Below are 22920 nucleotides of genomic sequence, written 5' to 3'. Positions count from 1 at the left end.
TTCCATCCCATTCATATACCACAACTTGGTCTGCCATTCCCCAATTGGTGGACATCCCCACAATTTCCAGTTCTTTGCCACTGCAAAAAGAGCTGCTATGAACATTTTTGTCTATGGAGCTTCCTCTTTTCTTTTATCTCTTTCGAATATAGCCCCAGCAGTGATGTGGTATTTCTGAATCAAAGAGTATGCACAATTTTATATCCCTTTGGTCATAGTTCTACCTTGCTCTCCAGCATGGTTGAATCAGTTCACAACTCCACCAAAAGTGCATTAAACACCCCAATTTTTCCACATCTCCTCCAGCATTTCTATTTTTCTTTTCTGTGATGTTGGCCATTTTGAGGAGTGTGAAAAGGTTATAGTTGTTTTAATATGCATTCTCTAATGATTAGTGATTTAGAGCATTTTATATGACTATTAATAACTGATCTCTTCTTCTGAAAAACTGCCTTTACAAGCAGGGGGATGGTTCTTTTATAAATCTAGCTCAGTTCTCTATATATTTGGGAAATGAAGCTTTGTCAGAGAAACTTACTATAAAAATCTCCTACCCCAATTTCCTCCTTTTTTTGAAATATTAGTTTATGTGAAACCTTTTCAATTTTGTATAATAAAAATTAGACATTTTACTTCCTGTGATCCTCTCTAGTTCTTGCTTGATCGTAGTTCTGACAGGCCTTTCTCCCCCCCCCCCCCCCCCCCCCGTTTCCTCAATTTGCTTAAGATATCACTCTTTATTAGACTGCTTTTCCCCCCTAGGAGTTTGTCTGAGAAAAGAAAGAGAAATATGGAATTATAAACTAAAGGGGTAATATGGAAGGTTTAGCGAAAATTCTTTAAATATGGCAAAGACTTGAGCATGTTTGAATGGGAGAAAATGAAGATGAGAGAGAGGAGAGATGGGGGAGAGAGGGAGAGGGAGGGAGAGGGAGGTCGTAGGGGTGGGATTAGTACTCTGAAGAAGTTGGAGAGAGTTGGCAGAGCCCAGGGAGAAGAGGAATGGGAGGTGGTATCAAAAGATTTTGAAATGAAAAGAAGGAACAAAGAGTAAAAGGCAAGGTTCTTTCTCAGCTGAGAGACTGAATAGAGAGTTGTATAGGATGTGAGAGAAGAGAAGGTTTGGTTTTTAGGAAATGAGTTTCAAGGGCTGTTTTACTACAGCCAGGATCCAGTGTGATTGTTTATCATAAATTGCATTATGCTCAATTAATAAGGTTATAGGACTTCCTCTATCTCCCTTTGGTAGAAGGTGGGACAGTTAGGTGGTACAGTGGATAGAGAAAAGAACTTGGGAGTAAGGAGGACCTGAGTTTAAATCCTGCCACAGACCCTCGCTAGTTATATGGCTCTGGGCAAATCATTTAACCTTTTTTCAGCTTTTCGCATTCTTCATCTGTAAAATGAGGATAAGCAAGGATTATTAAATGAGTTAATGTGTGTAAAATACTGTATAAAGCCTTAAAAGCTACATCAATGCTATTAGTTATTGTTATGCAAGTAGGAATGGAGGAGGTGGTCATGGGAACCAAGGAGATGGAGGGCCTGGGGAGAGAGGAAGCTTGAGGCAGCATCCACAGGAATGTGAAAGATCCCTATTATAGGAGGGATAAGAGAAGAATTTTGGGGGTAAAACCCTGAATTAAGAGACCTGTCATGCCCAGAGTAGATTGGTCACTGGGTGATGGCAAATACATAGAGTGCTTGGCCTTCCCTCATCTTCCTGAGTTCAAATGTGACTTCAGACACATCTGGTTATGTGACCTTGGGCATGTCACTTAATTCTGTCTCAGTTTCCTCATCTATAAAAATGAGCTGGAGAAGGAAATGGCAAACCACTTCAGTATCTTTGCCTAGAAAACCCCAAATGGGGTCACAAAGATTTAACAAGACATGACTGGAAAATGACAACAAATAGCAACATGGCTCCATGCAATGGAGATGATGGTCCCTCTATCCTCAGCTCTAGTGGAAAGGATATTGAGTTCATTTTAGAGCCCCTATTTTAATGACATAGAGGAGTTTGGAGATTATCCAGAGCCTGGCAAATAGGATGGTGAGGGGCCTCAGGAACATGCCATCTGTCCATCAGTCTCAAGGTGACAGGAATATTGAAACACAAAGACTTGGGGCTCTTTGTTTTGTCCCATGAGAGGACCTGTCTCTATGAGCCTGGCATCCAGGAAGCATTTAATAATTGCTAGTTGGTATGGCCTGGATTGACTTGATCTCTTTAACCCCTTAAGATAACCAGGAGCAAAGGGTGGAAGCAGCCAAGATGCCAATTGAGACTGGAAATCAGGGACACCTCCCTAGGCTTGGTCCAAAGCAGATGAAGGGGCTACCTTGGGAGGTGAGAGGCTCCTCCATCCAGAGGCAGGGTGGGCTCTCATTGGCATCCCTAGAGTGGATTATTGCCCTGGTCAGATGGGCTGTCCATCATAAGATTAGGCAAAGAAGAGGAAAGCTGATGGAGCAGGGTGGAGGGGATTGCCTGGCTGCACACCCAGGGAGCATTTCAGAGTGCCTACAGCAGGAGAAGAGCAGACTGAAGCCATGCCTGATCAGATAGCAAGGAAAGCCCAAGGGGACACTTCTGGATGCCTTGCTCTGGGATGCTCTGGGATTTAGCCTTATTTAAGCTATGGAGGGAAGCTGGTGAGCCTTCTGAAGTGAAGCAGGCCTTGGAATGAAGCCTCATCCCCACTGTGACAACCATTTCTGCAGATTTCCTGGGAATCCCCTGCCCAGTGGAAAATGTGACTCTAAGAAGTGGGGCAAAAGACTTCTTTCAGTCTTGAGACAAATTCAGGTCAGAGGGCAACCGTTTGAAGGTCTGCCAACAGCAGGTTCATGTTGGATGCCTGGTCATCAGATAGTGACTTCCATTGATCCATCAATGAAGTCATGGAATGATGGAGAGCAATATTGTTGAGAAACTGCCTCTGGGGGTGGGGGGATGGGGATCAGTGTCATTGTGTTGTTTTTCCTGGTTCCCCTAATAGTGCTCATGTCCTACTAGATTTACCTTCTACTTAATTGTCTGGCTATATTTTGTACAACTGCTGCCAACCCCCCCCCCCCAACAAGAAGGGAAACTGCTTGAAGGCAGGAGATCTTTTTGTTTTGTTTTTCCTCTTTTTTCCTAGTTTCTAGCCCACAGTAGGTATTTGGACAAAATTTCTCATTCCTTTGTTTCAACTTGGTTTCATTACACTTACTAATATTTTCAGACTTTCAATGTCATGGGTTAATTGAAGCTACTAAAAGAGATTGTAGCCCAAGACTCATCCTTGATGAATAATCCCTTCAAAGGTACAGATTGCAGACCATCCACATCCTCTCATCCTGTGTGACTCTACTGCATATCCTCTCAAACCTTCCGGAGAGCCTTCCTCTGATAATCCAATATGAACAAATTTCCCAGCATGTGAAATCTAACTCTCATGTTTGTTCCTCAGCTGTGACAAGTGGGGCATGGAAGCAGTAATACAAAAATGGAACTTGGAAGCTTGTCTCTTCTGTCTGATTTGGAGCCTGAATTCTCCAGCTACTTGCTCTCACCCTCCTTTATCAGTTGTCTACTCTCATAGCCCTTGTCTCCATGGCCTGCTGACATGATATGTGCATCCACACATGGGGAAGATGGGTCTACCTTTTCTGTGACTTCCTCATGACCCCTGAGCGTTGGGCCGTTGGACAACGTGTGACAACAACAGAGACAAACAAGGTAGGGGCGAGTCTGGAAATTGAGAAAGGACAGCGCAAAAGCAAACACTACCTGTGGACCTTCCTGGAACTGAGTCAATCACTGGCTGTCCTAGAACCATCTGTAAATAGTAGGAAATAGATCAGGAAGAAAAAAAAAGGACAGATTGGTTTTTCTGATTGAAATGTCACAATTTAGAAGGCTGATGGGTTCTCATGTCTTACCTCTTGCTTCTAGAAACCAAGAGCTCTCAGGTAAGACTGCAGGGGCTAGCAAGTAATCATCTACAGTGTCTGCACTTGTCTGGGATCAAAGAGAAGGGCTCTCCCATGGAGCACATTTTATTTTTACCAAGAATTAAGTACTTAGTACCAAGTACTAAGTAAACTACTACTCACACATCAGGTACTGTGAAAAAAGCAACAACAAAGCAGTCCCTCTCCTCAGGGTGCACCCAGCCTGATAGGGGAGACAGCATCTGCTTGTGTGGCCTTCTAAATGAAGGCAGCCCTCCATTGGAGACTGGTTCTACAGATGGGAAGTCAAGTCTTCAGAGCTTGTCTATGGGAGCTCCTGGGAACATTGAGTCTGGACCTAGCTGAAAATATAGCTAGTCATTTCTCCTCTCATCCAAGAAGGAAGAGGGAGTGGAAGTCTGCTGAGAGGAGAAGTGAGTTAGGATTCTGGCTCAAGTTTTAAGGAGGGGGATAGCTGAGTGGTACAGTGGACAGTGGACAGAGCACCAGTCCTGGAGTCAGGAGGACCTGAGTTCAAGTGTGGCCTCAGTCACTTAATAATTGCCTAGCTGTGTGGCCTTGGGCAAGTCATTTAACTCCATTGCCTTGTTTAAAAAAAGTTTTAAGGCAGGTTGGGCAGTTCGGTGGCACAGTGGATAGAACACTGGCCCTGGAATCAGGAGGTCCCAAGTTCAAATGTGACCTCACACACTTAATGATTGCCTAGCTGTATGAACTTGGGCAAGTCACTTAACCCCATTGCCTTAAATAAATAAAATACTAAAAAAAATTTTTTTAAATGTTTTAAGGAGGGTCAAAAAGAAAATAAAAATGGGAAAGTAGTAGTTTTGAGTAGAACCTGGAAGACAGGGCTCCCTTCACCTCTGCAGCCTCAACCTCTGGCCAAAGGGCAGTACAAAGTCCAGAGGACAGGAATTTCTAGACCTGACCCATCATGACTGAATTTGCCCCTGAAAGAGAGCAGATAAGATTGTGATATTGGTGTGCCTTTTCCTCTACTCAGTCCTATTTGGAGAACATATGTTATTCCAACATTTATTTGTTCTTTTGTTTTTTTTAAAAATCTAATCTAATCTAATTAATAATAATTCTAGTATAATAATGTAAGTAGAATGCCCTCTGGGTTCACTCTCCCAACTTGCACTGGCCCGGAGGACTTCTCCTCAGTACCTTTGGGAGTAATACTGAGAAGTGCTGACTTCTAACACGGGCCCCAACCTGGGGTGCTTTCCAATATCAATCCACCAGTGAATGCCAATGAGCTTTTACAAAGTATACATTCTGATTTATCATAAAACAGTCTCCTCAAATGAGGAGACATTCTGCCTTTATGGGCGCATGAGAAGAGTGAACTCAAAATATAAAGTAACCTAATGAATTATAAAGTAATACATTACCATGGAGTCTATGGGGTTTGCTGGGAGTCCTTTCCTCCCTTTGCAGGAGAAGCACAGTGGGCAGTAGAGAGAAGGTCAGGAGAGCTGTGGCTCACCCTTCCCCTTGCTCTAACCTGGATCCTGTGTTGTCTTGGTTTACAGGGCAGTTCCCAACAGCATTGTACAGGTGAATCATTTGAAGCCCTGGCTCCTTACCAGACTTTCACTGCTGCTGGCTGTGGTTGCTAGTTGGACCTCTCATGCCTTTGATGGCTCTCCCAAGTCCCCAGTCGCCTGGGCACTCCCCCTCTTAGAATACCTTTGTCCCTAAGATCAGGAAAGAATCTACCCAAAAGACACAGAGGTGCATGTGTCCATAGCTACATGGCAGCTGGTTGGGAAAAGGGGCGACTGGTGGCAGTGCCCTTGAGTCATCAGTTCTTCAGATTTCTCACTTCAAGCCCCAATCTCCCCCAGAGTCAGAAGTAGAGCCACCCAGTCTTCCCATATTTAACCAGAGCCAGGAAGGGCAAATCTGCACATCCTCCAAGGAGGCTCCTTAGTTGGTCCATGCTCATTTGAGTGCATTTAGAGCCGAAGAGTCCCCCTTGGTTGTGTGACTTCCTCCAGCTCCATGCAACACAAATAAGAGTGTGTCCCTCCGATGCTTGGGTGTAGCTGACTGTCAGGTGTCAGTAGGGCTATGAGAAGGTGATGAGATTGTGCCTAGACAACAGTGGAGAAGGTGCAGTTGGGAAGGGAAGGGAATGAATCAAGAACAAGAGAGGTCTGTAAAAATACTAAAGGATGGGGGGGGGCTGAGGAAGGGATGTGCTGGGAAATGTTTAACAACCAGCTTTCCAGGGAAAATGGATTCAGGACACAGTTTATATTTAATCTGACAAGAACATTTTCTCCATTAAGTCTAGACAATCAATAAAACCACAAATTACTGATTTATAGCCTTTTTATAGCTAATTCATAGTGATTTGGGTTTCTAAAGTACTCATTAACAACCAGTTCTTAGTTGATTTGAGTTGACTCTTGCCCACCCTGGAATGGATGTTCCAATGAGAATAAAGTATAGGTTGAGGAGTAGAAAAGACTGGGGAGAGATGGAAGGATGGGAGTTGGTGATCAGACAGAAGAGCTTCAGGGTTCTGGAAGCACAAGCGGGGATTCAAGTTTCGAGATATGGCCTCCAGCACCCTGGACTTGTCTCTCCTCTCTGACTGCCCTTACGTGGTGACCTTCCTTAGATTATTCAGGGATCTGTGCTTCAGTGTCCTCATCCAGAACAAAAGGAGGTTGGGCTGGTGATCATTTAGATCCTTTCCATGTCCACATCCAGTCATCAAAATTGATCTGGGCATTCCCTAAAACAGCAGCAACAACCAACCTGTTTAAAGAAAACCAAAGTTCACATTTTCGTAGTCTGAGCAAAGGCCCAGTATGTGGACATCAGGATACCAGACCTTTCCTGGGTCTCTTTTTCCAGTAAATCAGTGCTTTCTTATGTTGACTCCTGGATGGCGGCCAGGGTCCTATTTCCGGGGAAGGTCTTTGAGCAGCACCATTACTCCATGGATCTGTGTCGTTGAGGACACTGGGACTGCCCCATTGAGGAGGCCTGAGTCTAGGAGGAGGAGGTCTGCAGGAAGACTTAGCTGCCCCACTGACTCTTGGAGACCCTCCCCAGGCAAGTCTTGCCATTTGTCTCTGGGGTTTTGTGCTTGGGATAATATCAGCCTTAAAATTCTTGGGTATTCTTTTTAGAGATAATTCATCTAGACTTGCTAGCTCCAACATCAGCCTAGGATAGGGATCTCAGGATATAATGCCTCTTTTTTTTTTCTTTTGGGGGTAGTTTCTTGCTTTTCCCCTCATTTGGCCATGAAAGCAGATCGTCACTATTAAGGTCTTCCCTTCTCAGGGCACAGTCTCTTACCAGGCTATCACTTAAAGCCCCATAGACAAAGTATGTGTGTGTGTGTGTGTGTGTGTGTGTGTGTGTGTGTGTGTGTGTGTGTGTGTGTGTGTGAGATGGGGGGGCTAGACTATACACCCACCTCTCTGGCTTGTCTCCACATGCCCTTTCCTTCCAGTTTCACTGATAGTCTGGGTGCTATATACTGATTAGACTCAAATGGCTAACAAATGACACTCTCTCTTCACTCACCTTGAGCTCCATTTCTCTTAGTCCAACCTCTGCCTTAATCTTAACTTACCTAAACTTATAGAATAATGGCAATAGTGAATAGCAAGTCACCATTAATGGCCGTGCAACTTATCAACTCAAGCTGTTAGTGTAGAAAACACAAATTCACATTAGAAAGAGACAACAATATTTCCCAACAGCAGACTATGGTGATGTCCTAGGTATGGTCTTCTCCCAACTGGAGCCAGCCAGAATGGGTCCAAAAGTTCCCCAAATAAAGAGGACCTAGACTAGGCTAGGCTTCCTCATCCCAGCGGAGAGCAAACTTAGAGCTGTGCTCAGAAAAGGGAATCTAGGATTCATTTTCTGTTAGTGGTACTTTTTTCCCCCAACAGGAAGATGGTGAAGTGGTTCAGTGTCATCGTTGCAGTGACTTTGATGATGAACTGGAGAAGCTGGGTGAGGTTTCTGCTGTTCGTACCCGGGGGTTGGATATGTAATGCTGCTGTCTCTGGAATTCATTCATTCATTCACTCATTCATTCATTCATTCAGTCAGTCAGTCATTCACTCACTCCTGATGCATTTGGGGAATGACATGGTTCATATTAGGGCCCCTTAAGTTCTTCCCCACCAGGAGTCTGTGGGCACAACAAAAAGCCCAAGTGAACTCTAACTGAAAATCTTAGCTCTTGGAGAAGCACAGTGGGCAGTAGAGAGAAGGTCAGGGGAGCTGAGTCTTAGGTCCAGTTAAATGGTGGCGACACTGCTGATGTAAGCTTCCTCTGCTCTTTAATGGGGCCAATGGGGCATCTTCTTCCTGGCCATCACCAAGCCTGGCCACCTGCACTCTTCCTTCAATAGGAGTTTAGACACACTTTCCTTGGGACACTGGACACTTATCTTGGGACACTGGACACTGGACACTTTCCTTAGGACACTGATTATGGAGTTTTGACTTTGTCTTACCTTGCCTAAATGCTCCAAGCCATTTCCTGAGATTGGTCAAGCCTGGTTTCTAGCCTCCTCTTCCTCTGTCCCCTCCTGGACTCTGTCTTCCCTATCTTGCCCTTTCCAAATATAAGCTCCTGAGGCCAAGTGTTTGGATACCCTCTGCTTAACTCAGCTTAGGGGCTAAGGGGTCCTTTTTTGTGGATTGATTGGCTCTGAGGGTCAGATGAAATAAGGATGCTGCCGGGCTTTGGAATCATTTAACTGAATCTAGCAATGCATTTTGGGTGACCACTGGCTCTTTTCAGGTATCTTTGCCAAGGCTCCATTGACTTCAAGTCATGGAAGTGGATGAGATGTTCATATCAGTGATGGCTGTAGTGAAGGGCCAGGAGGAGAGGGAGTAAACGAGTGACTAAGAGGATGCAGGAAGAGGAGTCTGGATCTGTGGGGAAGACTAGGTAGAGATGGAGGAGGGAGAGGTGGAGTTGGGAGGGAGAACATTCTCTTATGGCTTCAGGTGAGAGAAGGTTGAAGGAGAGGGAGCCGGACCAAAGGGCAAGGACCTGTGGAGAGGGGACATCTAAGGGACATCACAAAGCATAGAGCGCCTGGCCTGGAGTCAGGAAGGTCTGAGTTCAAATTCAGACTCAAAGGCACTTAGCTGTGTAACCTTGGGCAAATCACTTTACTCTGCCTCAGTTTTTCATCTGTAAAATGATCTGGAGAAGGAAATGGCAAATCACTTTAGTATCTCTGCCAAGATAACCCCAATAAGAGCAGAAAAACAGATGAAAATGAAAAAATTGACTGAATATCACCACCTGGAGAGAGAGAAGTATTCAAAGAGAAGGAAAAGGGAAAGGGAGTTGGCAAAGTAAAATGAGCTGGCCAAACAATTAGTAAGGTAAATAAATTGGTAAGTAAAAGATGGTTGTGAAATAAAAAATAATAATAATTACTCCCAAAGTGGGAAGGAATTAGTGTTGTTGAAACAAAGGAAAGGAAACCCAATGGTGATTGTTCTTATTCAGTCCTTTCAGTCCTTTCTAACTCTTTGTGACCACAACATCAAGGAGGTGATCATGACAAGCAGATGAACTGGATGTGAGTGAGGGGGGCTGGGCTAAGTTCCTCAGCCTTACTTTCTCCTTCAGAACCTCTGGGTCCAGTGATCAGATAGGAATCAGAATGACTGGAGATGGCCAGTCAATGTGAGGCAGTCAGGGTGAAGTGACTTGCCAAGGGTCCCCCAGCTAGTTACTGTCAAACATCTGAGGCCAAATTTGAGCTCCTATCCTCCTGACTCCAAAGCCAGTGACTCTATTGGGGTTTTCTTGGCTGAGATAATGTAGTGCTTTGCCATTTCTTTCTCCAGCTCATTTTATATATGAGGAAACTGAGACCAATTGGGCTAAGTGACTTGCCCAGGGCCACTCAGCTAGTAAGTGGCTGAGTTGGATTTGAACTCTTGAAGATGAGGCTTCCTGACCCCAGGTCTGGCCTAGCCACTGTGCCAGTCAGATGAGTTCACAGACTCCCAAATTCTTAAGGAGGTTCTTAGGAAGTGAGGTTCAAATAACCTCAAGCCAGAAGTGTGCAGGTCAATGTTCAACAGACTCTCAAACAAGCCAAAACAAAATTGAGGGTTGTAACTCTTTAAAGTTTAATCTGTGCCATTAACAATTATTCCCAATGCTTTCTTAAGTCAGGACAATCAACAAAACAATAAATCCCACAATAAATCTTTGTGGGATTTGCTCACCTCTGTGCTTTAAATGTTCACACTGAAAACTTAACAATCAGCTTTCAAACCTTCAGAATCTCAGTCACCAAAGAGCTTGGGCACTGACTTGCATTAACTCTGTGACCAGAGACTTGAGTTCCAAGTGTAGTCAGCCCTTCCTTCCAAACAAGTGTTTTTCAAAGGAATCAAGATGTGGCTTCCACGGGGCAAACTGGGTTTCAAAGGGCAGAGGGGAAGGGTGACTTGAGGGCAGAGTAAGGGAAAAGACCGTTGAGCAGGCTGAGATCAAAAGCAATCCAAGGGGGCAGCTAGGTGGTGCAGTGGATAGAGCACCCGCCCTAGAGTCAGGAGGGCCTGAGTTCAAATATGACCTCAGACACTTCCTAATTGTCTAGTTATGATCTTGGGCAAGTCATTTAACTCCACTACTTTAAATAAATAAAATTTAAAAAATTAAAAAAAAAATACAACTGCCCTGGAGTCAGGAGGACCTGAGTTCAAATTTGGCCTCAGACACTTAATAATTGCCTAGCTATGTGACCTTGGGCAAACCACTTAAATAAATAAATCTTTTTAAGATTATTAAAAAAAATCCAAGCAGAGTGAAAATCCAGCTCCAACTGAGGAGAAGGAGGTAGCTGCTGGTCTTCCCTAGGATGATAGAGTAGAGCCATAGATATGATCCAGGAGCAGAGGAATAAAAAAGAGGAGTGCCAGGGCTTGATACTGCCCTGCCCCGCCAGGGGGTCCTGCCACACACTGATTCTGTGACAGCCATTGTAATAAGTGTTAGAGAGGCAAAAATGGGATCCCTGTCCTCAAGGAGCTTCCATTCTTCTTGTGGAGCCAGCATGTGCTTCCTGCACTGTGGATGGGCCATTCTCTGGCAGGTCTCTGGTACTCACCAGGGTGTGAGTGCTCACCAGGCTGGGCCTGGTCATCTGGGCCAGGGAAGAGGGTAGTAGAAGGGTGCCAGGGAAGCCATCGGGGCTGGCCTTTCAGGTGCCCACTCCATCCCGTCATCTACTGCTTCTATTCTGGAGAGCTCCATCTGTCTCCTCCTCCAGGCTCTCCAGAGCTGCCTCCAGGAGCAGCAGAGGCTCAAGGACCAGTTGAGAGTCCTAGAGGCCCAGGTGAAGAAGCAGCAGGTGAGGATTGAGCAGCTCCTGCATGACCAGGAGCTTCAGCTGCTCGACCGGGGAGCTGAAAAGAGTATCCCACACCTCGGAGGGAGGAGGAAGTACGCAGGTGAGACGAAGAGGGCAGCCTCTCCTCAGCCTCCCCATGGTCTTTGCCATCTCCATCCGTGGTGGGGAATGGGACCTGTGCCCTTCAAGCTCTCCCAGGAGAACTTTCCTTCCCAAGACAGATAACAAACCAACCAGGAAACCCTTTCTCAGTCCCTAATGTGTCTGCTACCCCATTGGGACCTTCTCTGCTCTCTTCGAGGTAACCCTAAAGACCGATACACACCATACAGACTGGTCCACAGAGATAGTCCCACCCTGGGCCCATTCTACCTGTGTAACCTGGGGGGGGGCAGAAACTTCTAAAAACTCTTGTGAGCTATTTTTGTAGAATTGGTTTCCTTGAGAATCCCATGTGTTCTATGCATTTAAAACCCTGATTCTGGGGAGCAGTGGCTTTCAACAGTCTGAGGGTCTCTAGGGAGAAGGCAGGAACTGTGATGCTGAAGGAGATTGCTCCCTGGACCCATTCTTTGCAACTCTGGTGCCTCTACCCCAAATCTGAGGTCCTTCTCTGAGGTCCCAGACTTGGCCCAGGGCACCTAACTGACCCTCAAGCCCAGGTCTGCCTTCTAGATGCTTTCTGTACCTAGGACAGCAATGGGCTGCTGTGTCTTCCCTTGGGCTCCTCCATTACTGAAATGTGCTCTTTTCTCCTCCTGGCCATTGGATCCTTTGCTCAGGTGCCCCTTCCCTAGTTCTACCCCCTCCTCCCAATTGTTAGTGCTTTCTCCCTCCACAGATTATTTTAGATTTCTTTTTCTGGGTCCTTTGAGGCATCCTGCCAATGGAATGTAAGCTTCCAGAGGCCAGGAACCATTCGTGTTGGTCTGGTATCCCAGGCTATAAAGCACAGGGCTGCTTTGTTGAATGTAATCTCAGGGTTCCCCTTGGGCCTGGGAGTCTCTCAACAGATGTTTTGCCAACAGATTGTTCGGAGGTGTTCAATGATGGACACAGGCTCAGTGGTTTCTACAAAATCAAGCCTCTACAAAGCCCAGAAGAGTTCTCTGTGTATTGCGACATGGCAGATGGAGGAGGCTGGACAGTGGTGCAGAGACGCTGGGATGGCTCGGAGAACTTCAACAGGTACCCTGCCCCGGCTGACCTGGCTGCGATGGGACTTTGCAAGGCCAATAAAGGCTTTGAAGCACCACCTTTCTAGTGAAGACAATTCTGAGGATGTATTACTTACTCCCCCAAAAGAAAAGGAAGAGAGGGGGGCCTGGGTACATTAGGGAGGGTGGGAGAGGCCCAGTTTAGGGGCCAAGGCAGTGGAGTTCTCTGCCTGCCGCAGTCACTGAGGTGGTCAATGACCTTGGGCAAGTCAGTGCCTTTCTCTTGGCCTCAGTGAAATGGAATAAGAATATTCCTAGATGAATGAAAGCATTGGGAGGAGGAAGAGGAAGGGGAGGGAAAACCAGGCAGGGAGGCAGGTGACAGTCACATTTGATTTTCCCTTGGATTTTCAGGAACTGGGATGACTATGAAAAAGGTTTTGGAAATTTTGTCCAAAAAAATGGCGAATACTGGCTCGGGAATAAAAACCTTCACTTCCTGACCACTCAACGTAAGATGGATGTGGAAAAGCAGTAAAATTCCCTTTAAGATATTTGGAGGGCACCTGGCCATGCTCCCATGCTCCCATGGGGACTGATGACTGCCAGCAGGAAGGAAGGAGAGATACAGGAAAGAGAGGGATAGAAAGAGAGGGAAGAGAGAGAAAGAGACAGGGAAGAGAGAATTAGAGAAAAAGATGGGGAGATAGAGACAGGGAAGAGGGATAAAGAGAGAAGCAGAGAGAGGAGGTGGGGGTAGTGGGGGGAGAGAGATACAAAAGCAGAGGGGCCAAGCTAACTTTACAGAGCAGCAGAGAGAGAAAGAGGGGAAGAGGGAGAGCAGGAATAAACAAAGGAAGAACAGGTGGCACAGAGAGAGAAAAAGAAAGAAAAGGATGCTGATAGGGAGGGGCCTTCAATTAGAACCCTTTCTCATGCCCTGTGGATCCTCCATTTGTGGCAGGAGAAGCCCTAGATTTCACAGGTTCACTGCTGGTGGAGGGACTGGGGACAGTTGTTGCTAGGGGCAGACCTCTCTATTGTTGGCATTTGGTGCCCACTGGGGGCAGGACCTCTTTTTCATTGGCCTTTGGTGCCCACATGTGGCTGGCTAGACACACACCTTCAGACTCTTCCTGGCCATGGCTCTGTGTACTGGACATTCTCCTTGTTGGGATTGGTCTGATCAGTCATGGTCGACGCACTTGACTCCAATCCAGGGATGCCACTTTGGTCCTCTTGGAGAATGATAGACACCCCCAAACCCATGAGGCCTAATTCCGCTTTTAACCTGAATTAAGCCTTTCTGCAAAGAGCAAAGTGCTACTCACAGACTTAGCCTGAGTCCAGTAGCTACAAAGCTCAGGGCTAATGTCTGGTGACCAGCCCTGGGACCAGAGGGATGCCATACCTGGCCCTGGCAGCCCTGTAGGCTGAGGCTGCCCCTCTGAGCAGGTAGATGAGAGGCCCAGAAGAAGCCACTCCTTGAGACTTGGCCTCCCTCCCCCCTCCCAGATTGCTTTCCCTCCACCCCTGGTCTGGTCTCCAGGCCGGGGCAGCCCTCGCCCTTGCCCTCTCTGGAGCCTCTGGCGTCTCTCAGGCCCAATGTTGCTTCCACTGCCCAGCTTCCTGGTGAGATGAAGTCCCTGGAAACCAGCCCAGCTGGGCTGTGGCAGCTCGGCCTTGGGCCCAGGCCTGTTTTTTTGGACTCTAAAGACTTCTGGGAGAGGGGGCTGGTTCCAAAGCCTCGGACTTTAGAAAGGAAAACTTTCTGAATGTTGGGTTTAAAAGATCCTAACAAGCAAAAAAGGGAGGGCAGGGAGGGACAGAGAGAGGAAGGGGGAGGGGAGGGAGGGAGAGAGAGAGAGAGAGACAGAGAGATAGCCACAGACAGAGACAGAGAGAGATAGACAAAGAGGGAGGGAGGGGAGGGTCAGCATCAATGTTAGTGTTTTTGGCTTTTTCTTTTTCTTTTCTGTAAAACAGTAGACATGTGTGTCCGACAAGTACTTGAAAGAACAGAATGACCCCAGAGCTCCCAGACCTCTATGGGAGAGCTGGAGGGGAAGGGCCTGGTGCGGTATCCTTTGCCCCCCCCCCACCTTCTAGGGCGGTTCTCTTCTTGTTTCAAGGTTTACAAAGCATTTGATGCCTTTTGAGCCTCACAACAGCCTGGTGAAGCAGCAGCTGTAGGTGCTGCCTCCATTTTACAGAGAAGGAAACTGAGTTTCTGTAAGAAGTGACTCAGGACCACCCCACTTCAGTCTGAAGCCAGATCCTGGGTCCCACATCCACTACCCAGCCCACTCCATTCTAGCATACTCAGGAAGTGCTTGGAGAGCCATAGGGCACCAGCTCTTAGGGCACCAACTCTTAGCATGCCAGCTCTTAAGGTGCCAGCTCTCAGGGTGTCAGCTCTTAGAGTGCCAGCTCTTAGGGCAGCCCATTGTGCTTTGAGGATGTGGAGTCCACCTTTCCTTGTGGGGAGGTTTTTCTGACATCCAGCCTCAGCTAGCCTTCTCATGGTCTCTGGGGCAGCCTTTCAGGTCCCTACAGGATTTCTTTGTCACGAGGTGGGACTCCAACTGACTCTCCTGTCATTAGCTGGGGACACCCAGGTATCCTCCTCCTTTCTCTCTTGTGGACCACTTCTCCTGCCCTCCCTGGGGGTCCAGCTGCTTTGATGACTAGGTGCCTCTGCTCAGATTCTGTGCTCTGGAGAGGCTGGGGGTGGGGGAGGGGGTGTTGCAGAAGGTTGGACTTCCTTTGGGAAGACCTTAGCTCAAATTCTGCTGGAGACACTAGTTGTGTGACCCTGGCCAAGTCACTTGAAACTCTTTGAGCCTTGGCTTCCTTACCTGTAAAGTGGGGATCCTAATAGCTCCTGTCTCCTAAGGAGTTTATGAAGGTTGAATGCAAAGTGCTTTGCAAACCTTAGGGCCTTCTTCCAATGCTGGCTCTCTGGGTGGGTGGGTGGAACTCTTTCCTTCTAGGATACCTTGTGTCTTTCCCTATTTCTTCACCCATTGGGAGCCCTTCATGCCGCAGTAGGTTGTGATCACTTGCCTGGGTGGTGAGTCCTAGAAGCCGAGCCTTGTTGGCATTCCTCCTGGAGCTCACACCTCAGCCTTGGCCAGAGAGACCCCATAGCCAATGGATCTTCTGGAGACCACTGGCTCTCAGCAAAGGAGGGTCTGCCCTTGAGGGAGCAGCAAAGGAGGGTCTGCCCTTGAGGGAGCAGCAAAGGAGGGTCTGCCCTTGAGGGAGCAGCAGACCCCAGTGGGCCGGGCCTGGGCCCTGGGGCAGCATAAGAGCCAGCCAAGGATGGGGTGTCTGCTTGTTGTTTGTGCAGGAGACTACACTCTCAAGATTGACCTGGCTGACTTTGAAGGAGAACGTCGTTTCGCCCAATATAAAAGTTTCCGAGTGGGCAATGAAAAGGTAAGAATGGGGGTGGTGTGAGTCACTCCCCTCCCCAGCCGTCAGGGCTGGTGGAACCTAGAAGTGGATGGAGGCCACTGAACTGTTCTCTCTCCCTGTGCCCATCCTCTGGGCCCAGGCAGATGCCAAGGCTACTACTTCTTTCCCTTAGAGCTCCTATGAACTGAGCTTCAGGGAATACTCGGGCACTGCAGGAGACTCCCTCTCCGGAAGCTTCCATCCTGAGGTCCAGTGGTGGGCTAGTCACCTGCGAATGAAGTTCAGCACCCAAGACCGGGACAATGACAATTACTCAGGGAACTGCGCCAAGGAGGACAAGGCGGGCTGGTGGTACAACAGGTAGGGTGGTGCTGCAGCTCTTGGGGTCAGGTTGTCACAAAGCACTTAGTAAGCACCTGCTGTATGCAGGCTCCGGGTGAAGCGCTGGGACGTGTGGGAAGATGAAAGTGCAGATCCTGCCCACCAGGAGCTCAGGGTTCAGCAGGGGGAGACACGGGTCAGACCATGAGGCCCCACGGGCTGCAAAGGAGGTCAATGGGAGGCAGGCCCAGAAGGCAGGTGCTGGGAGAAGGTGGGTTTTAGCCGGGACTTTCAGGAGGCCAGATGAGGAGGCAGAAGAGGCCCAGCTCCTTCTGAGGGAGCCCTTTCTGGGAGCGGCAGTGGTTCAACAGACACTTAGCAGAGGAGAGGTAGGAGTGCCTGGGGATGCCTGACTGTGCCAGGAAGCTGGATCTCATTATGAGAATTAAGGGGAGCCCCCCCCCCAATTTTAAGCCAAGTCAGCCTCCCACCTCTGAAGACTAAGCATTTGAAGGAATGGCCTGGTCAGCAGAAGAAAGGACAAGGAGCCGGGAGGTGGGGTTTGAGGCTGGTCTCGGCGGCACTTCCTACTCAGCCTGGGTCCGGGGGTGGTCACTGCCAAACCCTTGCTGGAACCCCCTCCACTTCCTCCTCCTCTGGACCTGGGAAAAGGACAAAGATGGAATGTGACCTGCCTGAGAGTGAAGTCACCAGAGCCAGGAAGGAGCCAGGAGCCATCTGGAGAGCAGGGAGGCCGGGAGGCTGGCTCCAAACCGGCCATCCTCACCAGTATTTGGTTATTCAGACTGAAGCCTCTAGGCTTTCCAGTCAATCCCCTGCAGAGGGGCCCAAATAATCCTAAATAACATACAATACATTACTATGACTGGGGACGCATGGACCAGATCCTGCCCTCGACACTTTATAAATATGGCCTCCTATGCTCCTCATAACAACTCTGGGAGATAGGAGCTGAGATTACCCCCATTTTACAGGTATGGAAAGAGGCAAGGGGAAGTTCCGTGACCAGCACATTATAAGGCTACTTAGCATCTAAGTTTAGATCCTGGCACCAGGCTCTACCTGCCTTCAGAAGGTACTGGGGATTTAGAATATGAGAATGGAGGGAAGGATGGCATTCACCTAATGAGGGCCATTACAAATGGATGTCTGAGACTTGTGAATCAGATCCAGAGAAGAGGGATCCTGAGGTCTTATGGAATAGGGGTGTCAGGCAGAGCCGGGTTCAAATCCTCCCCCACATAGAGTGAATGGGTGAGCCTGGGGAAGTCACCCTCCAGGGTTCTAGTGAAAGAACAATTGGGTATTTGCACTGTTGGAGTCCTTTCTGGAATTCTTTATCATAATGGGGTCCCAGAGCCAGGACCCTCCCCATCTCCCCTTAAAGAAGCAAGAATCCCATCTTCATCTGTCTCCAGGCTGCAGAAGAGGTCGAGGGAGGATTTCTTTCTCCAAGGAGCTGGTTTCCTTAAGGCCCTCTTCCCTTGATGATGGTGTCCTCATTTCCCCCTCTCAGGTGTCACTCAGCAAACCTCAACGGTCTGTACTACAAAGGGGCCTACAAAGGCGAGACGGACAATGGCATCGTTTGGTACACCTGGCATGGCTGGTGGTATTCTCTGAAATCTGTGGTCATGAAGATCAGGCCCAGTGACTTTGTGCCAAATGTCATTTAAAGCTGCATTGTGAGATCTTATCATTCTGTATTAAAAACCTGCCCTCAATGGGCTGATGCTCCAGGCAAGTCATGGAGGCCATCATGTCATGTCATTTAGCACACTTTCAAGGAAGACAATGCCATGAGACATTCACTTAATAAATGGTGGTGATCAAACAGGAAAAGGAGGGATGGCTGTGGGGGCCCTGCCCTCAGGGAGCTTGTTGAGTTCATGAACTAACCCAATGGAAACCCAAGGAAAGTTAGATTCTTGTGCCAGAGTTGGCTAATAGTGGATATGCCTCTGGGAGGGCAATCTCGGGAAGAACCAAGAGCTACAAGCAGGTGCCAGGCCCTGCCCTGAGACCCACTGGAGCCAGCCGGAGTTCCATGTTGAGCTCCGTTGCCACCCAGGGTGAGGACGTGCATAAGTTAGAGAGGGAAAGGGCAGTGCCAGGATGACAAGGGGAGTGGAGAGGAGGCCGTAGGAGGCTCTTGTTCTTTAAGCTCCTGTCTCTTAGGCAGCTGACAATTTACAAAGGACTTAGCTCACAATGGAGCTAATGATAATTATAATAACAGCTGGTGTTTCTATGGTGCTTTAAGTTCTCGAAGGTGGTTGGCAATGGAGTGATCCAGAGTGTGTGGCTCTTGCCTACTGTGGCCAGCAGTGACTGAGGCATGGTCGGAGCAGTGGTGCCCAGGAGATGGGCAGCAGCCTCAGGAAATCTTCCTGGGGAAGAGGACCATTCCGGTATTCAAGGAAAGGTGGTGGAAGGCCCTGGCCAAGTGTGCCCACCCATCAGATTCCTTGGTGAAGCCTCACTCTCTCACTGGTTTCCACTAGATGGCACTCTCCACCTGCTCCAGCAAGACCCATGGTGACGTGGCACCAGAGATGCCATAGAAAGGCGGGGCGGGGGGGGGGTGCAGCAGCCCGCTTCCTTTGGCCCTGCCCTGCTCCCGTCCCGTCCCCCCAAGGTGAAGCCTTCCCAGGATCGGCCTGGAGGCATTGCCGAGGCAGCTAGCCTCCCTCCAGGTCCCCCAGGAACCCAATTCTGATCCCAATCTGGGGGTTCATTCTGTTCGGTTCATTTCAGAACACAGTGTCTTCCATAGTCGTGGTGGAGTGGGAGAGGGCACCCAGAGCTGACCTTGCAAGACTCAGCCACTTGCTAGCTGGGCAAGTCACCTAATCCCTCTGTGCCTCAGTTTCCCTATCTGTAAAATGAAGGGGTGGGAGTCAGAGACCTTCGAGGTCCCTTCTAGATCTGGGAGAAAGCCTGGTCTTAGAGCTGAATCAGTCTGGATGACTGATGAGTTCGTTATAGTTCCCACTCCACACCAAAGAAATCAAAGACCTGGACTCCCCTTCCTAGCCCCGAGGCCCCCATATTTATTCAGGAACCTGTTAGGTTTGGGGAGTGAAAAAGAGTGTCTCCAAGCTTAGTTAGGTCTAAAGGGGCCAAGAGGGAGAACAGAAGCAATTTGTGTGACAATAACTCTGATCGAAAGAAAAACCATGAAAACCAAATTGGAAAACCATTAGGATGGAGCCAGAGCTGACTGCTCCCAGGGGATGGAAGCTGAGCAGGGCAGGCTTCATGGAAGGGGGACCTGAAAGGAAAGGAAGGACTATCAGGGGCAGATGGGAAGGGGGTGCCCTTGGAATGGGCCTGGAACCTCGGATAGAGCCCTTTCTGATTGTCTCTGGGTAGTCAAGACCAAGATTATGAGGTGGCCGGCAAGAGTCCGGGACACTGGAAGGGATGTACAGATGCCAGGGCTGCCAGGGGAGGAGGTTCCCCGGCCACAGGGCAAGTTCAGGGCCAGAGCAGCTGCTTTGGAAGAAGGGATGATTTTCAGATAAAACTCAGCAAGGCTCCCTAGAAAAGGGTGGGAGAGGTGGGTGGATTGAACAGAAATGGTGGGACTTGCCATGGGACAGTGGAGCCAGGGAAGGGAGGGAAAGCTTCTGGAGGACAGGGCTGTCTAGTTGGTTTGAATTTGTATTCCCAGTTCACCATGCTGGGAACACAGGGTTTAATCAATGCTAGATGTCCCAGCTATTTCTGAATCATATGACTCTGTCTTGTTAGCTGTATCTATCAACTGAGGCTCTCTACCTACAGAACCCACCCTTTCACTCTGCCTGCCTGCCCATCTGCCTGCCTGTCTTCCTGTCTGCCTGCCTGCCCATCTGCCTGCCTACCCACCTGTCTGCCTACCTGCTGTCTATCTGTCTGCCTGCTTACCTGTCTGCCTGTTTGTCTCCCACCCTGTAGGAGCTAAGTGCCCCCCCCACTTTTCCTGTTCACTTTTTTTTTGGCAAGGCAATGGAGTTAAGTGACTTGCCTAAGGTCACACAGCTAGGAAATTATTAAATGTCTGTGGTGCATTTGAACTCGGGTCCTCCTGATTCCAGGGTTCTATTCACTGGACCACCTAACTGCCCCATCCCTCACTTTTCCATGTGAACCTTTGAATCGGGAGTCAGGCATCAGTCTTGGTGATCTAGATTCTTAATGTGTCTCTGTCCTAGAACATTTAGGGGATGACCCGGCGCAGAGCCCTGCCTACTCTGAATCAACGCTATCAAGGATGGGGTGTGTGGGTGATAGGAATTCAGGTTTAAATGCTGTTCTGAGGCTTTTTTGCTATGTGACATTGGGCAAGTCATTTCCCCTCTCTGGGTCTCCACACCCTCTTCTAATGTGAGACTCCCTGGTTTCCAGTCTCCCCCCCACCCAGTCCAAGTGCCCTTTCCAGCTCTCCCACAGTCCTATATGGAGGAGAAGGGAATGATTGCTCAGTCATCACTGCTGTTTCAGAAGACAGGCTCCCTGTCTTCCTGGGGGGCTGCCAGCTGGGAATCCTGGCCAGAGAGGGGATGCTGCAGTCCCGACGAGTCAAAGCAGGCTCCTTGAGCTGTTCCCCGGGAGTTTTCCAGAGCAAATAGGCCTTCTGCAGCTGAGTCAGTCAGCAGGAATGAACCCACATTTCTCATCGATGAGTGGGTTTCTCTGGGAATGTCAGTGTCTTCCTGAGATGAGGGAGGGCTAGTCACTAAACACTCACATCCAGAACCACAACCAGCAGCAGTACATCCCAGGCAGGTTCCAACCTCTCCAAGCAAACTCAAGGGGCAGCTACTGGGTACTTGGGTGTCCCCGAAAGATTCAGTCTCAGAAAGGAGAGACTTGGGAGGGGGTGGGCATGTGGGCAGTGTTCACACCTGGCAGGTGGTCACTGGGGAGCCTACATGCTGCCCTCTAACTGGGTGAGATGTGATGTTCATCCTCAGGGGAGGCAAGGTCTCCCTGCCAGGCTTGTGGGTGGTCACTGGGGAGCCCAAGATCCTCACCCCAGAATGACCGAACAAGTTATGAATGCTATGGAACGTTATCGTTCTATACGAAACTATGAGTGGTCGGACTCTAGAGAAGCACAGGACAAATTACAGCACCTGATGCTGAGTGAAGGGAGCAGAACCAAGAGAACACTGGACCCATGAAAAACAACATTGGGAGTCAATCAACCTTGGTGGTAGAAAAATGTGTGTGGCTTATAAATTTGCAAATGGATGAATGTTGAAAAACTAAAGCAAATAAATAAATAGAGATTCCTTATCCCTAGGCAACCTGTTTTCACACTGCCCACTCATTGGGTGAAATGTGATGCTCCCCCTCAGAGGAGGCAAAGTCTCCCTGCCAGGCTTGCAGGTGGTCACTGGGGAGCACAAGATGTCCACTCCTGGGCAGCCTGGGGAGATTGCTCATCCCCAAGAGGAGCTAAGGGACTGATACTACCTGAAGGGATATCATGTGCCCCCACAGCATCTCCCCATGCTCACCCTCGGATTAAGGGTGCTCCCCCAGGGAGGCAGCATGGCAGAGATGTAGAGTCCAGGACTAGAAGCCAAGAGCTGGGGTTTTGAGGCCTGACTTGGATGAGTCACTTAAAAATTACAGGATATTCAAGCTGGAGGGAATCTTAGGGCCCCTTCTGGCATTTCCAGAATGAGACCCAGCCCTCCACTTTGGGCTAGCCATTTGCCAGCCTTCCAGTAGGCCCTCAGAACTGGGTCTTCCCCAGCAGACTCAGAAAACACCCACCCCAAAGGGCCTCCTTCCTTCTCTGTAAAGTCAGGGACTGGCTAGGACGACTGTGAGGGTCCCCTGTTGGTACAGCAGCTGCCTGGCCTTGGGAAATACCCTGGGTACCAGATTAGAGCCAATCGAGGCCTCCCCTGCCCCACTGACAGAGCTGAGTCTTGGAAGTGAAGCGACTTGGTCCCAGTCACAAAGTGAGTGTCAGAGGGAGATTTGATCCTAAGCCCTCTGACACTGGAGACCCCACTCCTCCTGGCCTCCTCGGTCCCAGTGCAGCAGAAGCCCACTCCCGCCCTCCCCAGTGGTCCTGGTTGGAGGACGACTTTGCAGGAAGTACCCTTCTTGTCGAGTGCCCCAGAAAACCCAACCAGCCTCCAACCGCTGTTCTCGGGGTGTTGGGAAAGACCTGGCAATGCCATTGGGGTGCGGAGATTTTTCTGGGGCTCTTGAAGCTGACAGCCACGGGGCAGGGCCTTGCTCTCCTCCTCCCCATGCCCTTTTGGTCCAGTGGCATCAGAACAGGGCCCTCTGACGGAGGCTGGGGCCCTGGACGAGCCCACTCATCTTCCCCATCCTATTCTGGGGACCAGTGAGTGGAGCCCCTGAGGAAGGCCCTTCATTGCCTTTGTGCCAGGTCCTTCTAGCTTCAGAGATGATGTTCTGGGGTGCAAGCCTCAATACTGCGGCCTTGATGGGGCCTCGAATGCTGACATACACCATCTAGTGTGGGGCTGGGACTTGCAGCCCATCCCAGGCTTCTTCAGGATGGGATGCCAGCAGGGAACTCCTTCATCATCATCCTCCTTGCAGGCCCCAGGCCCAGCTGCTGCCCCTCTTCTTCCTTCGGCATTTCATTCTGGAGCCCCTCAATCACTCTCAGCCAACAG

At 49.1% G+C, this 22920-nt stretch overlaps 1 protein-coding gene across 1 annotated transcript; it reads left to right on the top strand.

Moving 5' to 3' along the window:
• The first annotated feature begins 6893 nt into the window (after positions 1 to 6893).
• On the top strand, positions 6894 to 18008 carry FGL1 (fibrinogen like 1). The gene is made up of 8 exons (XM_074228202.1): positions 6894 to 7041; positions 7896 to 7959; positions 11265 to 11445; positions 12374 to 12533; positions 12917 to 13014; positions 15855 to 15943; positions 16095 to 16282; positions 17781 to 18008. Exons 2-8 carry the CDS (start codon positions 7900 to 7902, stop codon positions 17938 to 17940), a joined length of 936 nt encoding a protein of 311 aa, XP_074084303.1. The 5' UTR covers positions 6894 to 7041; positions 7896 to 7899; the 3' UTR covers positions 17941 to 18008.
• Positions 18009 to 22920: the final 4912 nt, after the last annotated feature.

Source organism: Macrotis lagotis, chromosome 3, assembly GCF_037893015.1.
Source record: "Macrotis lagotis isolate mMagLag1 chromosome 3, bilby.v1.9.chrom.fasta, whole genome shotgun sequence".
Taxonomy (NCBI): domain Eukaryota; kingdom Metazoa; phylum Chordata; class Mammalia; order Peramelemorphia; family Peramelidae; genus Macrotis; species Macrotis lagotis.
Note: the sequence above shows the minus strand (reverse complement) of the source record. Positions and strands in the feature narration are given on the sequence as shown.

Excerpts from the sequence above, each read along its gene's own strand:
- FGL1 (XM_074228202.1), top strand. The coding sequence starts at position 7,900 with ATGGTGAAGTGGTTCAGTGTCATCGTTGCAGTGACTTTGATGATGAAC. Across the intron at positions 7,960-11,264 it reads TGATGAACTGGAGAAGCTGG|GCTCTCCAGAGCTGCCTCCA; the intron begins GTGAGGTTTCTG and ends CTCCTCCTCCAG. Across the intron at positions 16,283-17,780 it reads GCGGGCTGGTGGTACAACAG|GTGTCACTCAGCAAACCTCA; the intron begins GTAGGGTGGTGC and ends TCCCCCTCTCAG.